Raw genomic sequence first — 20,091 nt, 5'->3', positions numbered from 1 at the left:
TCCAAAACCGTTTGGGTTCTTTTTTGTACTTCTTGACTTGGCCATTTCGTTTGGGACTTAGTCCAAAACGACCGCCCGTTTGGACTAAGTCCCAAACGACTTGGCCAAGTCGTTTGTACTAAGTCCCAAACGACTTGGGCCCAAATTCCCAAACCCCTCCAGCCGGGTCCTTTAAGTTTGGGGTTTTCGAATTCAACTTTTTTGGGACCAATGGCATACTTGTAATAATTGTTTTTTTTGAGATTTTTGAGACCAATGGCACACTTGTAATAATAGTTTTTTTTTGGGGAGTCCGCCCAACACAAATTGGGGTCCGTAGTAGTAACAAATACTTTAGATTTTAGAATGTGGGGGACAAGAGTGATGATCCATTTTGTCCATGTTGCTGAAAATGTCAATTTTGTTAAGGATAATTTCATGAGGATTTGATTACTCATTAGGTGCTTGGTTTTTTTATGACTATGTAATTATTGGGAGATACTCATGACTTAATGAAGTTAGAATTTATTTTGGATTTGGTACTTCTTGTTGTTATGTTCTCTCTCAAAAGACCTCAAAGAAACCATCTAAAAGTTTTCTCTAACTCTCTCACAAAGGAAAGAAAATGTCATATCTAACTCTCTCACAATGAAAAAGTCATTTTTCTCTCTCTCTCTCTCTCTCTCTCTTAAATTAGATGCCATTACATGAGATTTCATTGCTTCTCTTTTTCGGATTCCACTATTTTCTTCGAATTTCCTAAGAATCATATGAAACGAAAATTTGAACCAACTAACAAAATCCATATTCAACCAAATACTATATTTTGGAATTATTTATAGTTATTTATAAGTTCTGAAGTTACACACTTAAAAAAAAAGCTAGGTGCCTAAGTATCATCCAAAATAGATCATCATATTTATCCATCACTATCCAAAATGCTATTGTGTTAGCTATTGTATTGGACTCCACCCTACTAGAAAATTTTTTTCCTAACTCGTACATCATTCATTGACGCGTGCAACATTCATTCTCCAAGGCTCCAAGGGAGCCGCAAAATCTCAAAACTCACAAAGCATTATAATGTAGTAAAGTATGTGATTAAAATTCACTAAAAATTAGTATAGACAATGCAAATGTATATATATCATTCTCATTTTGACATACATGATAGTATGTCATCCTAATAGTCATCCAAGAAAGTATGTCATAAGTAACACCTTCCAAGGTACTATGTTTCATAACGCATTATATGTGATTATAAAGAACATACATAGTATCTACATACCCAACTACATACCCAATTTAATGTATTATGTAAAAATAATTAATGGAGCGATAATTAAGAGGATAATTAATTGTTAGATCTTAATTGTCTGTAGTTTATATGGGCTTATAAATAAGAGTAATACTGTCACACCGAACTATGATCAATCATCGCTCATAGTCCAATTGTGATATGAACAAAGAATGTTCATAGCTCATAATATGATTAACTCTTAATATCACTCGCTCATAGTCCAATTGTGGTAACTCTTAATATGATTAACTCAAAACCAAAACTGAAAACTCTAATACGCAGACTACCAAAAGCCTTTATATAGGCGAAATACCCTGATTACCACAAAACTTGAAAATTTTCAAAAATGGAAAGTTTTGGGATAACCACATATTAAGAAACTACTAATCAAAATATAACTAACACAGCTGGCCAAATAAAAAACGGACTCTCCTATCAAAAGATATAGCAAAAACAAAACTTTCCTAAAACGGCAAAAACGTGATTTTGAATGCCTAAACGATGGATTTAAGGCCCGAGAGGGTGGTGCCCACGGCAAAGCAGTGGGTTATGCTTATTTTGACGTTTCTGATCAAATATGGCCGCGTCCATGTCTTTCCGACTTTGTTGCCCGCTTTTCCAGTTCATTGACATATGCCAAGTTCATTGACATATGCATTGGCAACCCAGATCGCATCACATATGCCAAGTTCAATGACATATGCATTGGCTAATGCATCATCAATGGTTGTTCACATGAACAATGAGTGTTCATAGGTCATGTTAAGATATGAACAATGAGTGTTCATAGCTCATATGGGGTTTGAATAGTTGATTGTTCATACCCCAAATAGGTATGAACAACCACAAAGATAATCACTTTCATATATCAAGTAGAGGGTCAGAAAAATACCAAAATGCACAAAGCATGTGCACCCTTCTAACACATATATCATAGATTATGTATTAACCTACAAACCAAGCAACCTAGCAACCAAAAATACTTACATTTCACAAATTACGCCTTATTTTTCTCTTGGACAATTTCTCGAAGTCTTATTTTCCACAGTTTCTACACATTCTCCCCGGATTGTTTAGGGCTATTTCTCCGGGGATTTCCATCTCTCGCTTTCTTCTTCCTCCCTTTTGTTTGAGAAATGTTGGGATTCAAAATCAATATCTGAAATAAAGATTTGGAAGTCAAAAAAATATATATATATATATTTTTATCAAATTAAACATTATAATAAATCAAATAACATTAAACACTAAACCTATATCAAATTAAACATTAATATCACAATCATAACCTGTGAGCTGAGGTATCAAAGAAAGACTCTTCAACTTCATTATCTTCGTCTCCTTCGCTCGAAGCTATATTCAACGTTGAGACATGCTTAGCCATTTCATCCATCTTTTCTATAAAATATGAATAAGCCTCAACACTACTCCCCGCATCGTAAGCCACTTGAGAAGCAACCTTGATACAATGAGCCACTCTCAAAAGTTCATGGTTTTCATGGCCGGCCACTAATCCAGTATGAAACTCCGCTCTATACGTGTGTGCCTTTTGCATCCACCGCTTCAAAAGAAAATGCCTTGGAATCTCTTCGATTTCGTAACGCTGAAAAATCTTTAACATGTGACCACAAAGTAACCCCATAAACTGAAAATACTTACATTCACAGTCTCCCTCTAAGGTTCCTCTATTGAAACTCACTTTCCAAACGGACTTCTTCTGCGGGTCTCTGAATTTCACCATGTAGCTTCCGGTTCCATTGTTGACAATCTCGTCCCCATCAATTTTGTACTCCATCTTTGCCTTCTCTAATTGCTCCTTAAATATATTGAATGCATTAATCGTATAGACCTTCGCAGCATGCATAAGGAGGAAAGCATCTTTAGCCACAATTCGTGAACTATGCTCAGTGCGGTAATCAACATCTCTTTCATTCCTAGCAATCAAAGCCAAAGATCTCTCATTACCATGTACAAACTCCATCAGCATAGTGCTCGAATTTATGAATTGGTCGTGAACGAGAATTCATCGATTCACTCCTCCCGGTCCAGATGCATACCAAAGAAAAAAATGTGTCACCGAGATAACAAGGAACCCATTTCTCCCAAGATATTATACATTTTGTCAACCAAGGATTTGCGCAGACAACTCATTCTTCTCTATTATTGTACACCATCTTCTTTCAAAACCAAAGCAATCTTATACGAGGAGAGACCCTAGCAAAAGGCCGAAGCAATGGTGGGAGAATAGACCCAATTTTGTTTATAGGCTAGAGAATCAACACTCTACTTATTTCAGATTTATTTCTTAAAAATTTAGGAAATGTATGTTGGAGTGGTCTACCCAGTGGCCCTCACAAAATGTATACTGTTTTTTCTTTGCTATCTAATACAATTACCCTTTAGAAAAAAAAAAAAAAAATACGAGGAGAGAAATAGTGTTATTCAGGTCAGTTACCAGTGTCTCAATTTTAGTAAAGGATAGCTTCTCTTGAAATTTCTGCATAATATGCCAAAGACAGTAACGATGACGAGTATCAGGGAACACTTTTGCAATGGCTGCAGTCATCGCTCTATCCTGGTAAGTGATGATTGCAGTTGGCGACGACCAACCCATGGCTGCAAGCCAGGCCTTAAACAACCATATGAATGTATCTTCTGTCTCATCAAGTAACAAGCGCGCAACCAAATAACTGAATCGACCGTGATGCCGATTGACTCGAAAAAAAGGGCAAAAGGCATAGAGTATGCATTCAGACGTTATGTGGTATCAAAAGAGACAACATCCCCGAAATACTCATATATCGCACTCGAGACCTCCCATCAACCTTAAAAAGTTTATCGCAGTCCCATTTTGATCTAGATCAATAGCGTGAGTAAAACCGGGATTCTCGCACTCTTTCTCAAGATAAAATATTTAAGCACGGCAGTTGCATCACCTTCTTTAGGCATCTTTCTAGTCAAACCATAATGATGGTTCCAAAGAATCCTTATTTGTAATGCTAACCCAACTTCTTCCCCTAAAAAAAAACAAATTGCAACTTTACCGGCCGGTGTAAACCGTGGTTCACCAAAAATCCTAGCTCATAACGTAGTAAAGTATGTCATTAAAAACGCTTCACTAAAAATTAGTATAAACAAATAATTGTCTATATCATTATGTTGATGATAGTATGTCATCCGAATAGTCCATAGCCAAGAAAGTATGTCATAAGTAACACCTTACTTAAGGTACTATGTAAAAATAACGATGTATGTGATTATAAATAACATACATAGTATAGTATGTCATGGAAAATATCATAGCATACCGTCATACATAACAAAGTACATACCCAACGCGGTACGAATGTATTATGTAAAAATAATTGTAAATCTGCTTTTAATTAACATACATAGTATAGTATGTTATGCAAAATTTCATAGAGTACGAGTACGTGGTCTACTACCCGTACATAAGAATTAAGGATAGTTTTATAAACGAAAGTATATCATACTTTATGCCAAATATATGCAACTAGAAATGGCATTGTGGAAGCATCTTACATATGCAAGTGAGATGTCAACGATTGGAGTTTTACCTTTTATAAAGTATGTCACTTAAAGTAAGTGACATACCGACCCGTCGATTTTGTAAGAAGTGACATAACATATAAGTATGACAGCTTATAGTGTCATATCTACTCGCAGAGCTTATATACGACATTATATGGGATTAATCGAATAAGCTATGCACAACACTATATAACAAAGAAAGTTTATATACGACAATGTATAAGTCGTCCAACAAGAGTATGAACATTCGTTGTTCATAGTCCGACAAGAGTATGAACATTCATTGTTCATAGTCCAACAAGAGTATGAACATTCATTGTTCATAATTCAATGGTATGAACACCGAATGTTCATAGTCCAACAAGAGTATGAACATTCAGTGTTCATAGTCCACTAGAGTATGAACATTGAATGTTCATGGGTCAATTTGAGATACCCCCTCGTTTGAGCCACTAGGAGTATGAACACTTAAAGTCCACTATGTAGTATGGAGGACAATAGAGTAGCATTGAAGATAAGAAGAGAGTGAAGATAAGATAAGGGTATAAAATATATTTCACCAGCTTATAAAATTTTGGCAGAGAACAACAAATTCTAAGAACATTCAACTAGTATACCGCATGGCAAATGGGGAGTGAGCTGAGTCAGGGAGAGAGAGAGAGTTGGGTGAAGGAGAAAGGGTATTGGGGGCTTAAGAAAAAATGAGAGAGAAGTTGAGGACAGAGACGTAAACCAACCAACTTGGTTTTGTCCCGATACCTTCGCTAAGATCGTTAAGCTCCGCCTCGCTCGACAAGCATGAAAAATGTCATAACTAAATCAAAATGAAAGAGAGATGAACCTACTCTAAGCCTACGATGGTTGGCAATGAAATTTCTAGTGGAGGAGTTGTCAACAATGGAATTGGTGGCACTTCATTACATTTTCTTTTTCGGTTTGGGTGCTTGATCCTCCCGTGTTCATGGAGGCATGTTTAAAATGACGGTTTAGAACATTGATAGTTAGGGTTTAATGATAATTGTAATCTCCATGAAGTCATTGCTACATATGATATCCCAAACTTTATAAAAAATGTTATAAGAGAATGTTTGAAAAACAAAAGTTTGTGCAAAACGTGATTAAGAAACATTTGTCGAGATTAAGATGTGTATTGGACGGGTTGGTTGCTCGCTCCATTGCCAATTCACTAAATTAATGCAAGTTCAAACAAGTGCCAAAATTAGCTATAAAAAAGGATTCAGAGTACACCGCAGAGCATCATAAAAACATACTCGACTTGTGTTTACAAGAAGAAAAAAAAAATCTCTTTGCATTTATCGTGATGACAGAATATCCTTGCTAGTTCGCAAATCCGAATTCTTATTACTTAATTAAGATAGCTTGTTCTAGAACCCATCAGGCCCCTCGTTCACTTTGTGTCAGAAAGGCAACCTGGTGTTCTTTTGTCACAACACAAGTGATAAAGCTCACCGCCCGAAGCTCGACCTTTGGTTCCTACCTTAAACCGACAAAGCACTTACCATATTCTTGCATTTTAATGCTATTTACAGAGCACTTAACAAAAACTAGTTAATACCATTTTGACATATTCTAATACATTCTGCAATTTATGACAAGATATACACATACACAAAATAGATATTAAAGCCAAAAACCCCGTCACAAGACAAGGATAGTTACTTAAAGGTCTAAATCCATAACATTTTTGGAACCCTTTTATACCACTTCACGATCCTTGGTTCCATTATAGTTGCCCAATCCCAAGCTTCGTCCATGCAAATGACTCCCACCCCGGAGCAAGTGGCGGAATAGGACTATCATCTTCAAGCACGAAGTTTCACAAAATGTGTGCCTCCTCCAATGTGGCCTATTGCCGCTTATCCGACACGAAGTTGGATCAGAGTAGTCCACAAAGGAAAGTATGACATACATTCTTTTCTCCAATGACGACAAGGACACACCGAAAAAAGTATTAGTGGCTAAAAATCCCATTGAAGGAAGTTCAAACCATTCTTTGGGGTTCATCGATATGGAATTGTACATCGTAGATTTGTCTTGATCGCTTTTTTTTCGTTCTTCTCCACCCATCATTGAAGTATAATCTGCCTCATGGGAAATCAACTCTGTCAACATAAGAGCCCCTCACAAGAATCCATGCATCACCTCCATTAGACCCTAAGCATCGCGGTAATCGCGCTTAAATCCACAATGTCCATTCGGTTCAACATCTTGCCAATCCACAATGAAGTCTCAGATCAATGGATTTAAGTCACGAGCCCATCATCCCATTTAGACCCAATTTCGTAAATCTACAAACACTTGAATATGAGTTCTTCTTGGTTTTCTTTTGCATGGTACCAACTTCTTGCTTTTTACTATTCTTGCTTTCTTGAGTTACAATTTGTTCCTCAACTGTTTGTGCATACTCAAAAGTGAAGGCTCTCTTTGTGTCCCTTTTATCTTTACAAGTCTTCACACCAATTTTTATTCCGGGTGGCCTACCCTCACATTGGTGTTGACCGAGGCTCTCGCTGAAAGTTGCCTTTGGATCACCTAGTTCTACACACTTTTTCAGCATCAAAACCTTTTGTTCATCCGAGAAGAATCAAACTTCTTCCGAATCTGCAAGCTCGGGCTGAATATCAAAGGACCCATTAGGAAGATCAATCGGAGTGCTACTACTAAGTCGTCTCCACCTAGGGTGTATCAAAGATAAGGGGATGCTTCCCCTACCAATTAGAACAATTTCACATAACTCATGCACAAGGAAGCCCATACATACTCTTGTAAACACAACGACAAACAATTTCATCCGTCCCAACTCTAACAGACCTTATTAGCTCTTTTGCTATCAAATCCAATGCATCTCTAGAAATGTACCCTCTAAGTTGCACATATGTGTTTTGTTTGTAACGATGATCCTAGAGATTCAAGCTCCTATTAAAAGAACTTTCAATTTTCGGTCACTTGGTTTGTCGAGATTATTAATCAAATTAAAGTTTCGGCAGAAGTTACCATTATTGCTAGAACGCAAATGCCTCTTCAAAGAGGAATGCATACTTTCAATTCGGTTACTGCTCGAAGTACCAAAATGCATATGGAGATCTATCCAAGCCGAGACAAACCTTTCTTTGTACTCGAAAAGCCATCGGTCTTCTATGTATTCCACAACACCATAATGATCTCCGTACTCAAGTTTAAAACAACGTAGGTGTTCCAAGTACTCAACTTCAGTACGAGCTGTTATCACTGTTTCGAACATAAACATAAATTGTTCATACTCAAAAATTTCTCAAATGTTTTTTTGGCCTTTGTCTCGATGTTCCTCCTGATGTGAACTCGACACAAGAAGTGTGCAGCTTCAGGAAACACTATAGCTATCTCATTCATAAGTGCCAACTCACAATCAGTCGTAATTATCTTTACAGAAGTAGCTTTGTAGTCCAGAATATCATGCAACCTCTTCAAAACCCATAGGTAAGAACCTTCTTTCTCAATCTCCAAATACCCAAAAGCAATACAGAATGTCTTCATCGTGGATGTGAACCCAACAACTTCAAACAATGGCATCTTGAAGACATTCGTCTTGTACATGCAATCCATGACAATGACCTCTGGGAAAACACTTTGCCAAATGAATTGATTGGGGATGTGCAAACAACAAATCTCTACATTCAATTTCATGGATTATCCCTATGAAACTCGTGGTACCCAAATTCTTCTAAATTTCTTAGAAATTCTTGCATTTGGTTTCTTCCACTCAACCGAACCAACCGATTCTTGTGACGATAATTGTATAAAGTGCTTTTGTTTGACAAATTATTGTCATCTCTGTTTCAAGAGGGGTAAAATTTCACGCGGTTTAACACCACTCAAAGACAAATCTCGAACAATCAATTTTTCTTCACTTTTAACCTTCCCTAATTTAATGCACGACCTATAAGATGCTCCCCAATAGTATGATTATGAGTTCCACACATAACACTCAAGATCCATCCACCTTCGTTTCAGTAATTCCCCTTTCAACACAAATGGGATGACCCACATTTCTTCGAATTGGATTGCCTATATTCTTTGGTTTTTTGTTCAATATTTTCGGCTTTACGGATGGTCTAAATTTTCCACTCCTTTCGCGAACTCAAGAAAAACTCTAGGTCTTCAAGTCCCAAGTCGAATTATCAGACCTTGATATCACAACCACAACTCCAACAGTCATACCAACTGCCGAACACCATCGGATCAACGAGTGACGATCTTCAAGACCTGCGTAAACCCTTGATCTTAGATACTATTGATTTAAAAATTGTTTTTGCTAAGTTATTGATAAAATAAATAAAAATACAAGCTTTCAAATTACATTATTACCTCAATTGTTGTAAATGATTCGGTCATATCGGGATAGCTAATTTTCAACATTGTTGTAAAGTTCATCATCGGAATAATAATTTGATTGCAAGTAGTGTTAAAGCTGACTCCATGTCACTTTTAACACTAATCAAAGTTATCATTTTGATTTTGGCGGAGAATTTATCTTGAACGTTGCTTTCCAAAGACATGAGTCCATTCTTAAAGTGAAAATTTGGTGGGAATAACAACAATTTTGTGGGTGACTCAAGACTAACCTAAGAGAACAACAGAGGGAGGGGGAGAAATTTCAGAGAGCATGAGTGGTAGGAGTGTTCGTGGAGTAGTAAGTACGGTGAAGAGCTCGTTTGAATTACAATGGGGTGTGGAGAGAGTTATTTAAGGTTATAATGGTCATATTAACAAAAAATGGGGTGTGGAGAGAGTTGAGAGTTATTTAAGGTTATAATGGTCATATTAACAAAAAAATGGGGTGTGGGAGAGAGCACCAGTTTTTTTGGAATAAATTTGTCGCGGTGTAGAGAGACAATCGGGTGTGACGAGTATTACTCATAAGTTAATATTTCATGAGTACGAGTACGTGACCTACTACCCGGTATTGCATTGTAAAAAGCATGGATATATGTTATAAAAAATGTCATATAGGATGTAGTATATCATACTTTATGGTATATCGTACTCATGTTCTATAAACAGAAAGTATATCATACTTTATGGATGGTACAATAAAACAATTGTTTAAGAGGATAGTATGTCAATAAGAGTTTTATACGTTTGGTAGTAGTATGTCATAAGCTACAATCATCGATATATATGACTATATGTCATACTAAAATGTTATGTCACTTTTAATAAGCTATGTCAATAAGAGTTTTTATACGTTGGGTCTCATGTTTAGCAATCACAATTAGATATATGTCATACTCGAATATTATGTTACTTTTATAATATATGCTAGTATGAGTTTTTATATAGTTGGTAGTATGTCATAAGTTCTACAATCACTGATATATATGATACTATATGTCATACTCAAATGTTATGTGAATCGCTGATAGATATGACACTATATATGTCATAATTCGAATGTTATGTCAGTTTTTATAATATATTCGTTTGGTAGTATATCATAAGAATCACAGATAGATATAACACTATATTTGTCATACTAGAATGTTATGTTAACATATGACATATTCCTCTGCAAGCGCTCCAACCTTCTGTTATGTTCATAGTCCAATTGTGGTATGAACAAAGAATGTTCATAGCTCATGACTATGAACAATCATTGTTCATAGTCAATTGTGGTATGAACACTCATTGTTCATAGCTCAACACTCATTGTTCATAGCATTTCAGTGTTCATAGCTACCGAACTATGAACAATCACTGTTCATAGCTACCGAACTATGAACAATCATTGTTCATAGTCGAATTGTGGTATGAACAAAGAATATTCATAGCTCATGACTATGAACATTGATTGTTCGTAGTACGTACAGTATACAGAAACATACCGGAAAGTAGAATTGTTCATAGTTCGGTAGCTATAAATAATGAGATGTTCATAGTCCCTTTCTCCCCACGCATTACAATCAAGAATTGGTTTCTTAATCTCATTACTGTAATTAGTACTAATCAGGCAAGTCCTCATCATACGAGGAGGAACCAGCAGGTATATTCACAATAATTTTAGATACTCACTGATAGATATGACACTATATATGTCATACTCGAATGTTATGTCACTTTTTATTATATATGTCAATTAGAGTTTTATACGTTCGGTACCAACAATCACAGATAGATATGACACTATATATGTCTTACTCGAATGTTATCTCACTTTTTATATGACTGATAATGTTATCTCATATATGACACTATATATGTCATATTAGCACTCGAATCTCTATATATATCATACTCGAATGTTATGTACTTTTTGTTACTTTTTGGTTGGATTAACTTGTTGACCCGGAATAGTAGTTTATGTGACTTTTTTGTTGCATTGACTTGTTCACCCGGTTTGTTCCGGTTCTACCCTCGCAAATGTGTGGCTAGAAAACGCGCGCACCATTAGTTTCAGTACATCTCGCGCACGGTAGATTTAGCGAAAAAGAAATGCTAGTAAATGAACTAATAAAAATAAAATATGATAGGGTTTGGAGGCTACCTTACTTTTATACGTTTCAAGTAGGGTTTACACGTGTGGGTTAGTTAATGGGAAAAAAATATCACTAGAGTCCATTATATTATATACAAGCCCAAAATGTACTAAAAGAGCACGTCTTTTACAGTAGCACAATTATTATCTATTTGTATTGGTCTTGTGCAAATGGGCTTCATATCATTAACAAAATCTTCTCGAGCCAGTCATTTTGACATATAATGGGCCTTAAACCGAGGTCCGAGTCAAAAGTTATACCCATTTGAATTTCTGTTGATTTTTAAGCATTTTTGCTATTCGGGTTGACTTTTACTTGATTTTTTTGATTTGGGCTTTTTGAAAGCTTTTTCCTCTTGAATTTTGGCTTAAGTCTATGGAATTCTCCTTGCAATTAACTTAGCTCAATTTTCATGCAAATTTGACTTCTTTTCACACATATTCAATTCCAAACCCTAAACATACAAAAAAGAGTAAATGGTAATTCACATTATTATAAGCACAATTGACCTAAATGAAGTGTTCTTAGAGCATTCCCAATGCAAGTAGCTTTGAGGGGAAATAAGAACTTGTCACCCTTATGAGCCAAAAACAATGGCCCAATGCAAAGGTAACAATTAGGGTAGTTTTTTACTAAGTTACAATGAGGGTAGCACTTGCTACTGAGATAGTTGCTGACTTGTGATCTTCGGACGGAACTTTTTATTCTGTCTCGTGTGTTTTTTTTATTTTTTTTCGGACAAGATATTTTATTCCGTCCAGCGTGTTTTATTCGATATTTTTTTCATTTTTTACATTCAGACGGAATAAAACATTTTGTCTGAATTTTAAAGTCACATTTGCATTGGGAAACCCCTAGTAGTTTGTCACCAAGAAGGTAACTATGAAGGAAAATAGTCCTATATGGAGATAACAAGTTGTTGGTTGCATTGGGAATGCTCTTAAGGGGTTTAAACCACTGTTTTAAGTGCTTGTCAGTATGCATGACATCACCCATTGAAATCCCAATATCCTACCCATATACATCTTCCAAATGAACAATTGTATAGTAACATCCGTCTTCAGTTTCCACATCCCTTCTATAGTCTTGAAATTTGTTTTTGAACCTTCCCTTGTTTCAAATTTCTTTGTCAAATTTCTATAAGTTGTTTTCACTGGTAGTTTACCTTTGATCTCCAAATAATTTTATCTTCTGTGTCATCCTTCAACTATTCCATTAAAATGGCGACAATAATAATATTAGGGAACAATATTCCCCTAATCTGTTTTGGTTTCAGCTATGGTTCTCAGGTAAAATAACATGATTAGGTTCAAAACAGGGAATAAATGATTTTTGAGAAGTATAGGTTTATTTTGAAAGGAAACCTAAGTAGGATTGGAATTTCTTCTATACTTCTCTAGTGATGATCTAGAAGATAAACTCGGGCCAAATCAGTCAAAAATTCAAAACTCGGTTTGTAACTCAGTTGGCACTCGTCATGTAACTCAGCAGGCATGTACACTATCTAACTCCCTATGCTCTTGATCTTTATTCACTTACTTACGATTATGGAAAAGAAAGGAAAACTCAGAGTAATAAAATTAATTTTGTTTACATGTTAAATGAGTTGCTGAGCTGCATCCTAATATAACTCAGCAAGTCTTTTTGTATTACTACATCAGTCTTCATTTACATTCATAATTGTTGTGAATAGAACAATGCGGAAACAACGTTACCCACAACAAATAGATCAATCCTACACAATGATCAATCCTTCTCACTAGACAAGACTTCAACACCCTCCAAAGTAATCCCAACACTTCTCAATGTCAAACAAACAAGCATATAAAGTAAAACAATTAATGCAAAAGAGAACCAACCACAAGACAAGGATATATCGTGGTTCGGCAATTTGCCTACGTCCATACTGGCGAGATCCAAGCTTTACTAGATGTCCAGAGTAACAGATTACAAAAGCTCTCAATTCACTCACAAAGAATGAACACTCAACTCACTAAGAATTTCTCTCTTACAATCTCTCTCTTTCTTTCTTTTTGGTTAGGTTCTCTTTTGCATTAATTGTTTACTTTATATGCTTGTTTGTTTGACATTGAGAAGTGTTGGGATTACTTTGGAGGGTGTTGAGATCTTGTCTAGTGCAAGGATTGATCATTGTGTAGGATTGATCTATTTGTTGTGGGTAACATTGTTTTCATATTGTTCTATTCACAACAATTGGTATCAGAGCGAGGTTTACGACCTAGGATTTTGAGTTTTGGTAAATAACCATAGTGCTCGAAATTTGTGTAGACAAGGTGTTCGATTAAATTCCTAAGTGAGATTTTTTTTGGGTTATTGCGTGTGACTTGAAAAAGGGCTCCCAAGATGTCAAATGTTAGATTTAAAGTAGAGAAGTTTGATAAATAAGCAAAAGAAAAGATGGCGAGGGTGATGTCGAATGAGATGACTTCCACAAGCAAGTGGAAGGACAGTTCGAAGAAGCCTTTAAAACATGTACGGTGCTACAATTGCAAGAAAAAGGGGCATTATCTATGTGATTTCCCTAGCCCAAAAAAGAGTAACAAGATGAGTGGTAAGTTTGAGAATGAGGATGTTAGTGAAGCAAGTCTTGCTTCCGGCTTCGATGGGGATAATGTAAGTCTTTCGGTGTCTACACAAGACGACCACATGACCGATACGTGGATTCTTGATTCCGGGTGTTCTTACCACATGTGTCCAAATAGGAAGTGGTTTGCTACCTATGAGAACTTGAGTGGAGGTTCCGTTTTGATGGGTAATGATGTTGCTTGTAAGACGGTAGGAATTGGAACTATACGGGTCAAGATGCATGATGGTGTAGTGAGGACTTTAACCAATGTGAGGCATGTTCCTGAGCTAAAGAAGAACCTTATTTCTCTTGGTACCTTGGATTCCAAAGGCCACAATTTTGTGGGAAATGGTGGAGTCCTAAAGATCCTTAGTGGCTCTTTAGTCATTATGAATGGTCAAAGACATGGAAACTTGTATACTTTGTTAGGTAGTACAGTGATAGGTGATGTAGCAGTGGGTACATGTAGTGATGATTCTGAGTGCACAAAATTGTGGCATATGCGCCTTGGGCATATGAGCCAAAAGCGGATTGTCCGAGAAGTCAGGGTGCTTGGACTCTTGGAAGACTTGGAGAAACCAAGTATGGAATTCTGCGAGCATTGTGTCTATGGCAAGCAGTGCAGAATCAAGTTCGGTACAAGCAAGCACAAGACGAGAGGCATCCTGGATTATGTGCATACGGATGTTTAGCGACTTTCTAGAGTGGCTTCTAAGGGAGGTAACCGGTATTATGTCTCTTTCATTGATGATTATACACGCTATGTGTGGGTATATATCTTGAAGTCCAAGGATGAAGTTTTCGAGATATTTAAAAAGTGGAAGGCAAGGGTTGAGAATCACACAGATAGGAAGGTGAAGACTCTATGGTCTGACAATGGTACTGAGTATACCTATAGGCCTTTCCAAGAGTTTTGTGTGCAACAGGGAATTGCCAAACACTGGATAGTGAGGGGAACGCCGCAGCAGAATGGGTTAGCAGAGAGAATGAATCACACGTTGCTTGAGAAAGCTAGGTGTTTGCTTTCCAATGCCAATCTTGGCAAAGAGTTATGGGCAGATACAGTGGCCATGGCGTGTTACTTGTATAATAGATCACCAGTTCCGGCGATAGACTGCAAGACACCTTATGAGGTGTGGACAGGGAAACCAGCTGATTATGGTACTTTGTGCGTGTTTGGATCTAGTGCTTACTGCCATATGAAGGATAGTAAGCTTGATTCTAAAGCTAAGAAAGTTATATTCTTAGGCTATGCAAAGGGAGGAAAGGGATACGGATTATGGTATCTTGAGAACCACAAGTTCTTGGTCAACAGTGAGGTTACCTTTGATGAGACTTCGGTGCTACATTTTAGCAGGGCCGGAGAAGGCTGAAAATAGTGGTGATTCTATAGAATCTCAAGCGATTGAGATATAAGCGTCTGAGGATGCTAAAGAGAGTGAGGTTCTTAGTGAAAGAACTATTCAACAAGAAGTAGAGTTACAACAACCTGAGCAACAAGTTTTGGCTAGATCAAAGCCAAAGAGAAGTGTGAAACAAGTTATGAAGTACGGGCATGAGAAGCCAGTGAAGCATTATGGTCAACCGAACTTCGGTTTGCCTACGACCGAATATTGAAGATGATGAGCGGATAGCAAGGAGGAAGCCGTTAGAGATGCTCATTACAGAGATTGGTCGGTGGATATGCAGAAAATGGTGGAGGCTCGTGACAAATTTTGTACTTGGGAATTTGTTTCATTGCCTAAGGGCAAAAAGTCTTTGGGTTGTAGAAGGTTCTCTATGGAGTTAAGTTCCAACATTGGTTGGAGATACTCCACAAATGATGGAAGCTCATGCATTGTTGATTGATGCCTTTCGTAGGCATGACCATTTGTGGGCAATGATTGCTCTTTTGTGAGCATGACTCTCTGTGAAGATAGCTCTTTGTGGGTATGACGTGCTCTTCGTGGGCATGACTCTTTGTGGGTAGCTCTTCATGAGCAAGACACTCTTTGTCGGTGGTTCCTCGTGAGCATGACACTCTTTGTGGGTGGCTATTCGTGAGCAAGTCACTCTTTGTGGGTGGCCCTTTATGGGCATGGCCCTTCGGGACAGTTGACTGCGAGTTCTGGATGGATGTGTTCTTGCTGGATGTATTCAGCTCGATTTTATGTATTAAAACCTCACCGAGATGGAGAATTTTGATAAGGCCTGACACACAGCCTGACCTTGGGCCTTCATGCCCATGGGATAACTACTACCGATATTGTCTCCTATTTAACCACCTATTGGGCTTGGGCCACATCTTGGCCATGAATGGAGTTTTATCCGAAAAAACCTCGGTACTAGTTAGTGAGCTTCTCACTTTATCACAATACCCAACAATAATACCCAACAATAATGATACTCATACTATGCTACATAGAAAAATAACATAGATTAGTAAAAAAATCAAATTATTTAGCCAAAGAAATCTTGTACACCTCGACCAACAAAAACACGATCAGACAACTCAGCTAAAATAGCATTAACAGTAAGCAATACTACACTAGACCCAGCTATAACACCTAAAACAACTCCCGTTATCCCAAGAACCTTATTAAACCCTGGCCACTCAATCTCTTTTATCTCCTCTGCTACTCCACTCCACAAATCATCAGACTTCTTACTTTCTTGAACTTCAGGTGGTGGTGGGGAAGAAGAAGAAGGTTCCACTGTTTTCTCTTCTTCTACTTCTTCAATAATCTCGTTTACATTCTCTCGAGCCCGTTCTTCAATAGCGTTTATGGTTCTGTGTCTGAAAGAGAAGTGATGGGTGGATGGGTAGATGGGTCGGATCGGTTTGTTGATGTAAGAGTAATAAATAGCACGTGTTGGAGATGGTGTTGTTAAGGATGGGAAGTGGAGGGAGGAGAGTGAAGCAGTAACTGCCATTTTTCTGGGTTTAAGAGTGAAGAAAAAGAAAACAAGTTCGTTGGTTGGTTTTTTTAAGTTTTGGATTTGTTGGGTAATATCAAACCCGACCCGTTTGCAACAAGCCCAACCGCTTCACTACTTCAGATGCCCAGTTTAGATTGATTTTTCAGTTCACTCAGAGCACAAAGCCAGAAACAAGAATAGGAATGCTGGAATAGACTATTAAAATGGTGTAAAACATTATTACAACTAGCATTCCGGCACGGCGCGATGCACCGTTACATTTTTATTTGGTGTTTATAGTAAAAAAAAAAAAAAAAAAAAAAAAATCGTAGTATAGAGGCTTCTTTGTAATTTAGACAAAATATAGGGTCTGCTATATAGTTTATCATAAAATATAGAGATGAACTGTTCTGTAATTTAAGTAAAGTATAGAAACTGTTTTGTAAATTAAAATAGTTAGATAGCAGTTTTGTAATTTGTTGATAACACAGGAGCAATGTGCTAAATCAAAGAAGAGTCTAAATTTTACCCCGAACCATCATCTTTAAAGTAGTTGGATTTTAAGAAAAATGGAACTGAAAAATATGAAGAAATAATAATCGTATAGGACAAAGGGATATTTGTTAAGAAAGAACAACAACTTTACTCAAGATCCACAGGACTAGAGAGAACTCAAATGCAAAGAGTGTATGAAGCAATCCTCGATCAAGTGCGTACCCAAACAGCGTAATCCCACGATTATTGTGTTCCAAATATGTCACTGCAAAAAATGTAACATGTAATTATTAGTTTATTTTTTTATGATTACATTTTTGTTATGACATGAGAAACTGTACTAACCCAAAGCTAGTCTAGTACTGAATAAGGATGTATCTTGTGGAGTTGTGATGAAAGCATCTGAAGACTCCAAATCATCGACACAGTTAGACTCTGGACTTCCATTGGCGTCTGCCATTAAGTCTTTGGTAGTCAATGTGTTGATATTAGTGCTCGTCCCGTATGTAGCCAGCATGTGCCATCTTGAAGCAATGGAAACAATTCCCTGGGCCCTATGGGTAATTCTTGTAGCTCCCATTACACATATGAAGAATCCACTCAACTGAACAGCTGAACATACCTATAAGCATATAACTAAAGTTCAATGAAACAAGGTAAACATACCTATAAGCATATAACTAAAGTTCAATGAAACAAGGTATGTAAAAGGAAAGTTGATTAAAACAAGTTCAACAAGCTTCAATTTACTTACCATAAAATCACCAGCGTTGAAGAAACTCTTCTCTGATTTTGATGCAAAGACCAAGAACAAGAATCCGAACTGACTAAATGTAATAGTAACTAAGCACATAACAATAAAAAACCTATACATATGACTTGTAATTGATAACTGTTTTCTTATTCTTATGTGTTCCCTGAACATCACAGCTGAATCTGAGCCACACCTTTCAAACAACTTCTTGAATCCTTCAAACCTTAGTATTTGTAACTCACATGTCAGTCTGAAGAAAACGCAAACTAACAAGAACACTCCGGTTCTATAAACCCATGACACCAACATCGCTATAAAAACAATAGAATTTGATGGAACACCATTTATAACATATGGTATGGATACTGTTACAGTTGAGAAGAACAATATTTTATGTGCAAGTTCGACAAAGAATGAAGGCAGGAAGATATAGGCCAGGCGTTTGAAGGCCTTGTCTAACTCACGAGCGTATCCACGTCTAACATACAGTGAATCATCTTGTAGTCCATCAAGAAATAATAGCTGACGAAGGCCACACTGTCGAAAGAAGCGAGTCAAGGTAAAAAAGGCGATTGCAGCTAGACACGACTCTGGTAACTGTACCAACTTGTTCAAGGATCCAGGATCCTCAGCAGTAGCAGTGTCTGGGACATGGACTGAGAAAGAACCGACTATGGGAACGACGACTGTCAGGGTAACAAACACCAAGTATGACACAAACTTACCTACGCAAGTTGAGTGGTCAAGCGCACACCACTTGAGACTTATTCGGAAGTTTTGTAGTTCATCATGGATTATTGATTTTGATCGCGCATAGGTAGGGCGTAGAAGTAATGGTACAGTTGACATATTTGATTCATTGGATTGATCAAGAAATGATACATGTCTTTGATCAGAAACTTTGATGTCAATATGTGCATCAGCAGAAGTAGTGGAGGAATTATTCATGGATTCCATGTTGTTTGGAGAAGATTCAGAGAGGTTGGGAGTTATATTACCTACATGTTGTTGTAGTGTGTGCGGTTGGAGACAGATGGGCGAACGAGTTCCTTTAATGATTGTTCAATGTTAAAAGGAGTAAGCCAAGTATAAATTCTGAATTAAGGCAAGCTTCTTCTAGGGAAATAGTCAATTGTTTGTGTTTTTAGACATGATCTACAATCACATGACATTGCTAAGATTTGTTTGAATTCAAAACTAGGTGACATATACTGGGGATTAATTACTATCTCTGCATACTGCTTGATGTAAAATAGTGTATCACCTTTAGATATCAATGTATTTGGTATTTGTTATTGACAGACTCCATATTGTGTTGGCTGACTCCAACAAAAAAAACAATTATTATAAGTGTGTCATTGGTCCCAAAAAATCCAAAAAAAAAACAAATATTATAAGTGTCTTTATTGGTCCCAAAAATTGAATTCAAAACGCCATTCTTTAAACCCGGCTTAAGCCGTTTATTTTTGCAAACCAACGATGTGGCGCGTTTTTGATTTGAGTCCTCAACGACGCCATATGACTTCGATCAAAACGGTGTGCCACACCGCTTTGAGATTGAACTTTGAAAAAATATAAAGTTTATTTTTTTTGAGACTTAAAGTCAAAGTAAAACTTTATATTTTGTCCAAAGTTCAAATCCCAAACGGTGTGGCCATAAGTCCAAAAACGGAAAGCCATATCGTTGGAGATTTTAATCCAAACGGTGTGGCCACACCGCGTTTGGGATTTGAACTTTGAAAAAAAAATATAAAGTTCGTTTTTTGACATCTTGACGGTGCCACATCGTTTGAGACCGATGTGGCACGCCATTTTGATCGAGTCCCAACGATGTGGCATTACCGTTTGGACGCGCCACATCGTTTGGACCGGTCCAAACGGTACATCGTTGGGTTTGCGAATTCAATTTTTAGTGACCAATGGCACACTTATAATATTTTTTTTTTTTTTTTAAGACCAATGGCACACTTGTAATATTTATATATATATTTTT

The 20,091-nt window shown here is 37.0% G+C and overlaps 1 protein-coding gene across 1 annotated transcript; it reads right to left on the bottom strand.

Moving 5' to 3' along the window:
• Positions 1 to 16,369: 16,369 nt before the first annotated feature.
• On the bottom strand, positions 16,370 to 19,468 carry LOC147509447 (Ras guanine nucleotide exchange factor K). The gene is made up of 3 exons (XM_086601742.1): positions 18,099 to 19,468; positions 17,690 to 17,966; positions 16,370 to 17,609 (listed from the first exon to the last, which is right to left on the bottom strand). The coding sequence occupies exons 1-3, from the start codon at positions 19,053 to 19,055 to the stop codon at positions 17,473 to 17,475; spliced, it is 1,371 nt and encodes a 456-aa protein (XP_086457868.1). The 5' UTR covers positions 19,056 to 19,468; the 3' UTR covers positions 16,370 to 17,472.
• Between the last annotated feature and the right edge of the window lie 623 nt (positions 19,469 to 20,091).

This window comes from Coptis chinensis, chromosome 3, assembly GCF_015680905.1.
Source record: "Coptis chinensis isolate HL-2020 chromosome 3, ASM1568090v1, whole genome shotgun sequence".
In the NCBI taxonomy this organism is placed as follows: Eukaryota; Viridiplantae; Streptophyta; class Magnoliopsida; order Ranunculales; family Ranunculaceae; genus Coptis; species Coptis chinensis.
The sequence above is the reverse complement of the archived record's forward strand: the minus strand, read 5'-3'. Positions and strand labels throughout refer to the sequence as shown.